This window comes from Mchenga conophoros, linkage group LG2 (assembly GCF_057382185.1).
Source record: "Mchenga conophoros isolate Kocher_MC1m ecotype Shallow Benthic linkage group LG2, M_conophoros_male_GT1.1, whole genome shotgun sequence".
In the NCBI taxonomy this organism is placed as follows: domain Eukaryota; kingdom Metazoa; phylum Chordata; class Actinopteri; order Cichliformes; family Cichlidae; genus Mchenga; species Mchenga conophoros.
The window spans coordinates 11,349,527-11,360,774 of NC_140527.1; the positions used below are offsets into that span (position 1 = coordinate 11,349,527).

General features: G+C 41.2%; 1 protein-coding gene across 1 annotated transcript; it reads left to right on the forward strand.

Annotated features, from left to right (window-relative positions):
* Positions 1-9,024: 9,024 nt before the first annotated feature.
* Positions 9,025-10,792, forward strand: LOC146581734 (uncharacterized). The gene is made up of 3 exons (XM_085286416.1): positions 9,025-9,407; positions 9,832-9,946; positions 10,154-10,792. The coding sequence occupies exons 1-3, from the start codon at positions 9,250-9,252 to the stop codon at positions 10,679-10,681; spliced, it is 801 nt and encodes a 266-aa protein (XP_085142542.1). The 5' UTR covers positions 9,025-9,249; the 3' UTR covers positions 10,682-10,792.
* The last annotated feature ends 456 nt before the right edge of the window (positions 10,793-11,248 follow it).

Genomic DNA, 11,248 nt, shown 5'->3' on the forward strand with positions numbered 1-11,248 from the left:
GACAAGACTCAGCAGTCCATCTGCATCTTAAGGATAAAGGACACTCTTTCGAGGATGCCAATGTTCACATTTTGGACAGAGAGGACAGATGGTTTGAAAGAGGAGTGAAAGAAGCCATCTATGTCCACTGTGAGTGACCATCTTTGAACAGAGGCAGGGGTTTACGACACCAACTCTCTGCCATCTATAATCCAGTTTTGAGATCCCTTCCCAGACGCCTTAACGCCCACTCACATCCTGGGCCATCTGACCTCAGGAATTCGCATGATAAGGTGGGACCAGGTTTCACAATGAACATACCCGAAACTCTGGCTGATTGGGACCCACACCCAGTTTCACACCTTGGCTCAGGTGATTAGAGGATCATCAGGGGGTCCTTTTGTCCCTCTGTGGGGGGTTACTCCCACTAGGTTTATATCTGGGACTCTCCACTATTTGACCTTAGAACTGAAGAAGCTTCTCGGATGAGAGGTGAAACGTCTTCAAGCAACTTAAAGAAGTCCAGACACTTTTCTTTGCAAGCTCCTTTGACAACAAAGCAAATATGGCCCGTTTCTCCACTGAGCTTCTCATCCTGTGGATAGACTCAAACTCATCATCAGTTGCTGTTTTCAGACTGACTCTGCTGCATGAAGATGGCAATAAACTTCCAGTAAAACAGAGTTAATCAGTCTGTGATTGAATGGGGTCAAGTTGGCTGGTATTGACTGCTTACATTAAGACTCCAGCCAGAAGCTCGCAGATTAGAAAGATAAATTCCTCCACAAAGTGATGTAGAGATGTAATTGCTGCAACATGTTGATTTAATGACAAATGACCTAAGCGGCTTGCTTTTATGTAAGACTATAACCAGCTGAGTTGAGTCACCTACCGGACAGAGATGCCTCACAAACAAGTTGAGCTCACTGTTGCTGTAACATGTTGACGATCCGTGTTTTTAACTTGACTTTAAATAAACTTTGTCTGAGAGTGACTGCAGTCAGAGTCAGAACACCAAATGTGGTTGCACGGAGGTCGTAGGTACTGAAATTGCAACTTCTTGGTAACTTGCCTAACTACTTGCAATCGGTTGCCCATTGTGAAAAGATCAAATGCAATCATCAGGCAACTGCCAACTTTTCTCTAGTGCGATTGATCTATTAGGAGAAGACTACAGTGACTTGTGTATTTCTAAAGTGAGACTATAAATGGTAACAATTTTATGAAGAATGACCATCTTTGCAAATTAAGTAGGTATGGCAGATTGGGGGCATTTCTGGGGTGTACCCGCCTCTCTCAGTTTGATAGCTGGAGTAGGCTGCTGCCCCCCACATCTCTGAAAATGGGTGGATGGATGAAGGGATGCTTGGATGTCATTTGCATGGCAGCTGACATAGACATAAATGAACCTTACAGTATGGAAACATTGTAGTCATTGTACATTGTAGTGCTTAAAAAAAATCAATAAAAGCTTTGGACTTCCTGAAATTCATCAGTAAATCATACAAAATACACTACGTGACAGTAATATGAGATATCTCCACTGAGCCACCGTGGCCCTCATAACTATTGGGGCCGTTTTTAAGTCTGAGCAGTGCCTCATAGTTTGTTATTTGTTGGTAACTGAACGATTACTGCCATCAGACTTAACACATGAATGAATATACAAGTACATTTTTGTATCTGAAGTTCACGTTGGTGTTTTTGAATCTGCTGACTGACTTGACTAAATTCTAGCATCTCTCAGTTCTCAGTCTTCTACAAGAAGGGTTTTGTATATAAGATGGTGTGCAGAGCCTGTGATGATAGCTTAGTATTCAGGTGTGATATTAATATTCTGCACGTTGATCACATGTATGCTTTATCCTCTGTGTATTCGCGCCTGTAAAGTGGACTCGGTGTGAGTCGCTGTGTATCCACAGCAGCTTTTTCCCCCCTCTCATCTGGATGAATTTTAAGTAGCACCACATTCTTGAAGATCCACATTTTAATGAACAAAACCTTGTGCGTGTCGCCGCCGCTCCTATCGCTCCCGCCGATCGCACATTAGAAAGGGAAACTTAATTAAAAAGATATCACAAAAGGCTGTCGGGCTAAACTCGCCTTTTCAATTACACTTTCTTTGTCGGTTTAAAGCTCTCAATCAGCAAACATCCCGACGGCTGCCTCATCCTGAACGCTCGCTATCTGTTTTCCTGCTGATGGTTCAGTGACCAGAGATCTGCAGGTCTGAGCCACAGTGTATGCATCATACAGTCCAATAACATGTTATCACTCTGGCTGTGTTTGTATGGCAGAGCAGGTGATGCACACAGAATTAAATACACACATTAAGGGGCTTTTTTAAAACTTATTTACAAGATATTTTTTGAAAATACTTGAATACTTTATGTAAATCTGCAGTTATCGATTCTTTTCTTCTTCTTTTTTGATTACGCGAAAAGCAGCACTCACAAAATTTAATTAGATCATTTTATATCAGGCCATAAAATTACCTTTTCTTAATCTTTAATTTTAATCTCGATTGATGAATTTTGTGATTACACACAGCTTTAAGATGATCTATTCTGCTTCTTCTTACTTCCTGTCATATATCTGATGTTTCACTGGCGGAGGCTCATATTGTGAGGTCAGTGTATGTACAGTAAGGCTTGTGAGCCAAAAGCTCAGGCTGCTCTAAACATTCAGCTCATCACAGTTTTTTACACTCTTACATATGTGTGATGTCATCAGAGGCACAGAAGCCCCACCCACACACTGTTCAAACTTCATGTTCATGAGAGGCAGCCAATGGGGAATGGGGGAGGAGCTAACACAGCTTGTTTCAGCTAAGGCCCAGTATTGAGACGTTGGGAGTGTCCAAATTCATAGGCTGCATCCTCCTGAGGACCCGGCCTTCGCGGTCTACGTGGGCCAGGTCCTCCGAAGGCCGGAAGTGAGCGGCTGTGAAATTGGACGGTCTAGCCTTCAGATTTGCGTCAGGAGCTGTCTCGGTGGAGTTTAATAAACTCAGCCATCTGCTCCTTGCTATCTAAAATTTAACAGGACAGTGGCGTAAATTCTCGATCATCTCACACTTCTGTTTAATCAGTTTGACATTTATTCAGCTGTAATCTTAGCCAAACTGATTTACTCACGAACAAATTAAACGGCAAAAAAAAAAAAGCCAGACAATAACATTTTAAAGTTATGTAGGTGACTTATATATCATGTTTAACCTGAGTAGCGAAAGACCGCGGGTGGTCTGAAAACAATGTGTTGGGAGTCCAGCTGTAGTGAGCCTCGACCTTCCGGTTAGCTATCGAGCTGGTGGGTAACAAACGTCAATGAAAACCTCTGAGTATTTTTGCAAATATGCGATGTCTTGATAAACCAAGCAGATATTTGAGGTTTACACAGCTACATTTTCGCCTGAAAATATGTTAAAAGTTTATTTTGTGACCCAGAAAGAGTAATAAGAGTAATAGTAAAACTAAGTAGCTGCCGCCTGGAATTGGCTGGGCCATGGTATGAATTCTGGGATATGGTGGACCGCGAAGGATACACCCGACCCATCCTTCAAATCTGGGGAAAAGGAGGACGCATTTGTCGGCCGCATTTGTCGGAGGCTACGAATTTGGACAGCCTTTGTTGCGTCGCTGTGTCGTAATTGGCCGACAAATGCGGCCTCGGGAGGATGCAGCCCATGAATTTGGACACGGCCTTTGACTACTAATTGTGTGACATTAGGCTGTCTGCCACTTTGGACATGTGACAGTGAGGTCAAGTGGGTAAAATGATAAAAATTATGTATCCCTTGACTGGTTGGTGAGTTTTTGTTGCCAGTTAGGTGAAACTGGTCCTGAATATCTGCAAACCACTTGTTGTAGTTGAAAAGTGTCTATGCAACCTGCAAAAACCTTCCTTGGCATTGATTTGGTCACTAGGAGACCGCAGTAGTCGCCTCTAGAACTCATACAATTATAAAAAGCACCCGTGTAACATGCTGTAATGACATATATAACTGAAGAATAAAATGTGGAGCAGGAAAATGTAGAGCATATTAAGAATACCACGTGACCGTGATTGTTTTTCAGGTCGGAGGTCGTGTTTCCCCCCCAGTATTCATATCGGAGTAAATTTGATTTTAATGCTCTTTAGCTCCTTAATATTCAAGCGTTTTGGGTTTTTTCTTGTATGCTTGTAGCTTTAGTGGCTGTTTATTTAAAAAAAAGGGAAATCATATTTTCATATATAGATGATTCTTTTAACAATTTCAGTATTAGTACCAAATTTTCACCACAGGTTCAAAAACACTGTCCACGGTACAATAGCAGTACTTTATAAGCCACCGTACATTTTATGCATGTAGCCGTCATCATTATAAAGATAATATGAAAAATTCCTGCAGGGTTCAAACTGTTAAAATCACTTCTTAAAGCTACGATCATATCTCAGGACCAGAAAACCAGATCAATACGTTTGATAAAGACATTTCCAGGGACTAATGAAGAAACGTGGACAGGCCACTTTCTTCAGCTGACAGCCGCTGCATCGCTTTTTATTCCATTTTATTTTTTTCTTTATAGTCATAAAACACCTGCAGTGCGACATTAAAGTGATATTATAATAAGAAGCAGGAGCAGCAGAGGGAAGAGGAAGACAGGAAGCTGCAGAGTGAAAGCTGATTTGTGGAGGATGCCTCGCAGCGGTGATCCCTCCTCCTCCTCCTGCAGCTCGTCAGGGTTTGATGTGGCAGAGCGAGGTGAGCGGCAGCGTTCGACCTCTCAGAGCAGAGAGAGAAAGAGAGGGAGACAAGCTCATTTCAGGGCCGACTAATTTCTCCATTATAGGTGTGCAATTATCCCAGTGTGACTGCAAACACAGATAGGAGGGCATCACAGAGGTAGGAGGAAGGGATGAGCAAGGGATGACGAGGGGGGGACGGGTGGAGGGGAGATATGAGTGAAGGTAGAAGAGGTCTTCAGAAGTTTCTCATCTCTTAATTGCGAGGAGAGTTTAGCAGATGAATTTGCCTGGGGGCCGGAAATGCTCTGACTGTCTGACTTTAAGCGTGGAAACCTTTCTGCATCGCTACACCGAGGCCGTCCCCACGTTGATCATGTGCTTCCAGTTAAGATTAACTTTTATATTATTCCAAAGGGAAATTACTGTTAGCAGAAAGATAATGTACACAATGGAAACATGCACACATGACAGGTATCCAAGGAAAGATAACACGCAGGAGGTAAAGAAGCCAGACAACAGAGAAAAGAATAATTAATAGGAATTAAGTTAAAAAGAGGCTCAGCGTGAACTCAGAAAATCATTTAAAAGACAAACTGATTGCATGTGGACATGATGACAGTGTTCACTTTACCAGCCCTGGTCTCAGAGCCTTTCTGTTGTTCCGTGATGGCTCCTTTTACACCGTGTCTCCTGTATCTGCTCACGTTTCCTGCTCTGCTGTTGTCTCATCAATCTGCTGTAAAGAGATTACAATTAGCTAATCAAACTAATCAAATGCAAATGTTTTGATATGTCACAGTATTTTACACATTACTTATTTATTTTATCCACTGATTCAACCAATTTGAACACATGAACAAATATGATATTGCAGTATATAAATTCACTCTTTCCTGTTGAAGAGATGTAAAAGGTCACTACTGGAGGTTCTTGGATGAACTGATGACATTGTTGGTTTCTGGGTACAGACCAATATTTAATGCTGATGTAAATGTTACAGATGCACATTAATCGCCATTTAATATGGAAAAAGTTTGAGTTCTATGCGTCCTCTGTCAAATATTGGTCTTATCATATCCTCTTTTGTTGACTTATTCTGTTCCTTTTAATTTTGCATGAAGCATTTTAATATTAACTGCTGTTACACAGTTTTTGTCTATTTTTTGTATTTGTCTATTTCTGATTTGCTTCACAAAAACTGTTCTGTGTACTGTCTTCAAATGTTGCTGTTATATTTCATGAATAAACAATGAGAAGGGAATGTAACACAGTAGATTAACCACTAAATATAATCTTCTTCATGGCATACTGAGTACACAGACATGCATATCTTTGAATAGCACAACTGTAAATCGGAATATTACACAACATATACTTTAACAAAGAGTTCATGTTTTTCTTACAAACTAACATTATTTACACAGAGTGCATGTTAAGAGTAATTGAATTAGTAAATAAAATATATGACTAATATAATGATATCGATATAATAGTAATATTCTCCTTATATACAGTTACTTTTAGTTTAGGTTTAGCTTTGCTTTGTACATGGATTGATTCTACAGATGGAGTCACTGGCAGAATGAGAGGTCTTCTTCACATAGAGGCAGTTCTCAGCTACGATCTAGAAATGAAATAAACTTGTGTATTTAACTGGGCTTGTCCGTTGTTATTTATATATTAGATCCTGTTGTTTAATAGCAAAGTTAAATAGATTTATTTAACATTATTATGCCAATTACCCTCGCTGTTGACAATATTGAGAAGTACAATATTTTAAAGTGTTAATTTGCTGTTTTAAGTGAGTACTTTAACTACCACTGAAATCCTGTTGATGGCTACTCATGAGTTTAACACTGCTTCAATAACAACTGCGGGTTCACGAATGATCCAGATTTAATTCAGTGAAATTTAGGTTGACAGTACAATGTTGTACTGAGAGGATTTTGATCATAATAATGTTACCATGTAAGATGGTTAGCCAGCTAACGATAAGTTAGCTACATTACACAAAACTGATGATGAGTTTAGAATGGTCAGTCCCCAGACTTTGGATGACTTAGCCGAGTTTACTCCTTCAAGATAGCATTTTTCCATACGAAGAGGCAAAACTCATCTTTGTTATGACCGCTTCACATTAGCGGTATGCTCTGTGCTGAATGCTAGGTTGAGCTAATGGCAGAAAATTCAGGTTGAGGTGACCATTAGCAGGGAAAGTTAGCATCAGCTAGCATTAGCCAGCTCAGGGTGGGATTTGCAGTGTTGCCAAACTTAGCGACGTTGTCACTATATTTAGCGAGTTTTCAGACCCCCTTAGCGACTTTCTTTCTAAAAAGCGACTAGCAACAAATCTGCTGACTTTTGCTGGCATTATTGGAGACTTATGACGACTTTTTGACGTGAAAGCACGTATCGCTCTTACTCTCAACAAGCAGCGCTCACATGCAGCGGATAGTCCTCACGCAGCAGTCACCCCTAGCTGCTGTCAGAGCAGGAGATGTCCCCCCCCCCCCTCCACACGTCCAAACTGCAAATGAATCACACATGAGTTGCGCCGCTCGCACCTTGACTGTAACGCAGTGCAGAAGCAGTGGTAAATGTACATCTTTCTTTGTCTAAAATAAATCAGTGCACTAAAATACATAATTCCAATCATTGAAAACTTAGAAATTGGATGTCCTTGCAGAGCCTTAACTCCATCTTGTACTTCCGATATGGACTGAAGATACCTGGTGACGCTTGCTATGAACACCAGCTGCCCAGTGGCGGCTGGCCCATAGGGGGCGCTCGGGCTCCGCCCCCCCAAATGTGGAGGAGTAAAAATATATATTTTTAAAAAATTCATCAATGATAGTTTTACTATGTGTGTGCCCATATACAGCCAGGCGTATTTTAACATTTTCACCAGCTGACTCATTAAAGTTCAACCAACAAACGGTGTTTTTCTTCTTCTGGGGCGCTCGTCAAAGCGCCCTTGATATGCAGCGAAATAGCCTATCATTAAATGGTTGCCAGGGGAAAATAATAAATATTTGACCTATCAGCGTCGCTGAATTAAATGGTTTGGGGGCGCTTAAAATTGCGCCCCTGCAGAAAACGCGCGAAGATTTGCTGTTCTAGAATTTTACCTCAGTCAGTAGCCTAAGTGAGCTATAAGGTCAGAGAGAGACGATGGCAGCGGTATTGTTAACGGTTGAGGCACAGCCTCCCCCAAATTCGGTTAGATCGCTTCTAACCTACCCTTTTGCCAGAAGGACAATGGCAGAAAAACTGCAAGTTAAAGAGTTGGGACCTGACAAGCCCGAAATTCAACTAACCCAGGCAACGAAGGAGAAGTCAAAAGCATACAACAGGACTTTTTGTCGGAGTTGGTTCCAGCGCAAGTCGTGGCTGACAGGCTGTGGAACAGCTAATGCACTTTTTTGTTTCCCGTGCATACTGTTCAAAAGTGACAAGTGTGATTTGACGTGGACACAATCTGGACAAACCGACTTAAAGCACCTCTCCGAACGAATCAAGAAACATGAAAGCTCACGAGTTCATATGGACAACAGTGTAAAGCTAGCTGTGCTAGGGAAAACTAGCATAGCGGCGCAGCTAGATGATGGACATCGGATTGCTTTAAGAAGGCACAACGAAGAGGTAGATAAAAACCGTCATATTTTATCTAAAATCATCGATTGTATTAAGTTTTGTGGTGCTTTTGAGCTAGCAATGCGGGGACATGATGAAAGTGATTCCTCAGACAATCCAGGGATTTTTAGAGGTTTAGTCGACTTGATGGCATCAATTGATCACGACTTGAGGCAACACCTTGAAAATGCTACTGTATTTAAAGGCACCTCGAAAACAGTCCAGAACGAGATCCTGGATTGCATGTTGGCAGTTCTGAGAGAAAGGATCGTGGAAGAAGTAAAGGCAGCGAAGTTTTTAGCCATTCAAGCTGATGAAACCACTGACATTTCTACACACTGTCAGTTAGTCATGGTGCTAAGATACATTGACCAACGAAACCGTATTCAAGAGCGTTTTTTTGAATTCATCAAGCTACCCAATGCTTGTGCAGATGCAATAGCCAGTGCCTTATCGGAGAGGCTGCGCTTCATCCTCCCCCAGGGACAAGAGAGAAAGTTGATCGCCCAGGCCTACGATGGGGCCGCTGTAATGAGGGGTACCACTGGAGGAGTGCAGCGTAAGATACAGGACATTTATGCTAACGCTCACTACGTACATTGTTATGCCCATCACTTAAACCTGGTAATGCAACAAGCAACCTCCCACATCCCTCAAATCAGTCACTTTTTTTCCGACATAGCAGGATTCGCTTCTTTTTTTACTAAATCGAGCAAGAGGACTGCAGTGCTTGACGAGGTGGTGGCGCACCGACTTCCAAGTGCATCGGCAACCCGTTGGAACTTCAACAGTCGTGCTGTGAATACAGTGTATGAACATAAAGACGATCTGGTGAGGTGTTTTCAGACCATCCGTAACAGTGAAGGATTTGATGCCCCTACAAAGAGAGATGCCGGTGGTTTCGTGAGAATGCTGGAAGACGAAGCTTTCTGTTTTTTCCTGGCCTTGTTTCACAAGATAATGCCACATGTAGACATGCTGTATAACCACCTACAGAAGAGAAACATCGATTCTGTCACCATCGCAGGGATCACCCAGACATTCATCAGCCGCATGCAGGCTATCAGGTAGGCATAAAAGCATAAATATGTAACCTAGAATAAATGTTAATTATCTATGCATAGATTCTATCAAATTCTCTGCATATATTCTGTGTTCTGTGACTTAAATGTTTAATGGAATTCAGATAATTTTGATTTATATCAGCCTTTGAAGTAATTTTATGAAAAATATTTGATTAAGTATATTTGATGAAGTATATTCCCAGTAATGATTTGATGTAGCCTATACCATAGGCTATTTCCTGAAATTATGGCCAGGGCCTTTATTTACTTGCACTGGTTTTCCCCCAGCCATTAAACCAGGTCCGGTTATTAATTAAATCCGGTAATTCCCGGTAATTAGAACACAACCTTTGTTTGGTTTGTGTTTGGTTAATATATCCCTATTCAGTTTTCAGAAGCCATTAATGAAACTTATGTATTGGATCAGGGAGGCACTTCCTAATCTGGTTGTGGATGAGGAGTACAGGGGACCTGTTCAAGACCCACCCACAAAGAGACGGAGAACATTGGGGGAAGACAGGCAACACCATTTGGCACTGGAGGTAAGCACTAGCTGCTTGGTCTGATTTAAATCGGATCATCAGATAAAATCTAATGACGATGCTGTCAGATGTCATTTGATATAGTGGTCATGACTGTTTTGTTTTGTTATGGACAGATTTTTTTTTTCAGAATAATGATTAACATGAGACATGTGCCAAAGTCTTACCACTGAATCTAACTCTTACCAATTATATATTATTGGATAGGTGTGCGACACCATTATGAGCCATGCCAAGGAGAGGTTTTCTTTCACCAAGCACCTTGTCAGCGCCACTCTGTTGCAAGGAGACTTGTTCCAACAACACAGCAAAAATTTTCCAGATGCAGCACTACAAACCACAGTGGAAGCCTATCCCTCATTGGACAAAGCCAGACTTAAAACAGAACTGTCCCTGATCTACGACAACGAGGAGTTTCAGAGTTGTAGTGGTGCGCTGGCGCTCTATCAGGTTCTGATGGAAAACAACCTTCAAGACACATTCACCGAAACTGTAAGTCTTCTTAACATCCTCATCACCACACCAATGACAACATCAGAATCGGAGAGGTGTTTCTCTACTTTAAAGAGGATAAAAACTTTCCTGAGAAACAATATGGCTCAGGATCGGCTCAACGCTCTGGCTATGCTGTCCATAGAGAAAAAACTCACACAAGAACTTCCTGATTTCAACACCAGGGTCATCGAGAAATTTGCCACTCAGAAAGACAGACGAGCAAAGTTCTTGTACAAATAAGAACCCTTAACCATATTTACTCTCTTTCTCCATCCCTCTCTCTTTCTCTCTTTAGCCCACCCCCCCAATCAGTTTACAGTTGTTGTTTTCAATAGTTATTTTTCATTCATTCAAAAAAAAAAAAAAAAAAAATCTGTTCATGTTCATTTTTACAAATCTATACAAATGGCCAGAATATGGTTGTTCATTTTTACAAATCTATACAAATGGCCAGAATATGGTTGTTCATTTTAAATTTAAATTAAAATTGTGTTGTTTGATGTACTCATTAAATGGGTCATTTTAGTCGATATCATAAAAATTGCCCCCCCTGAGATTTTTTTCAGGAGCCGCCACTGCAGCTGCCTGATAATGTTTTGCAGCTTTTTGGCACACCAGCTATTTGTCTCTTCTTTGTCCATTTCTATTGTTAATGTAGTTTGTTAACAACATTATTGCTAAAAATGTTTTTCTTTTACTGTTACTTTTTGTGGATCACTAGGCTTAAAACTACTTAAACACAGACACACACACAAAGTAACTCCGCCGGAGTGCCTATTTCGGATAAAGGAGGAGGGTTGGAATTGG

Excerpts from the sequence above, each read along its gene's own strand:
- LOC146581734 (XM_085286416.1), top strand. The coding sequence starts at position 9,250 with ATGCTGGAAGACGAAGCTTTCTGTTTTTTCCTGGCCTTGTTTCACAAG. Across the intron at positions 9,408-9,831 it reads AGCCGCATGCAGGCTATCAG|GGAGGCACTTCCTAATCTGG; the intron begins GTAGGCATAAAA and ends GTATTGGATCAG. Across the intron at positions 9,947-10,153 it reads AACACCATTTGGCACTGGAG|GTGTGCGACACCATTATGAG; the intron begins GTAAGCACTAGC and ends ATTATTGGATAG.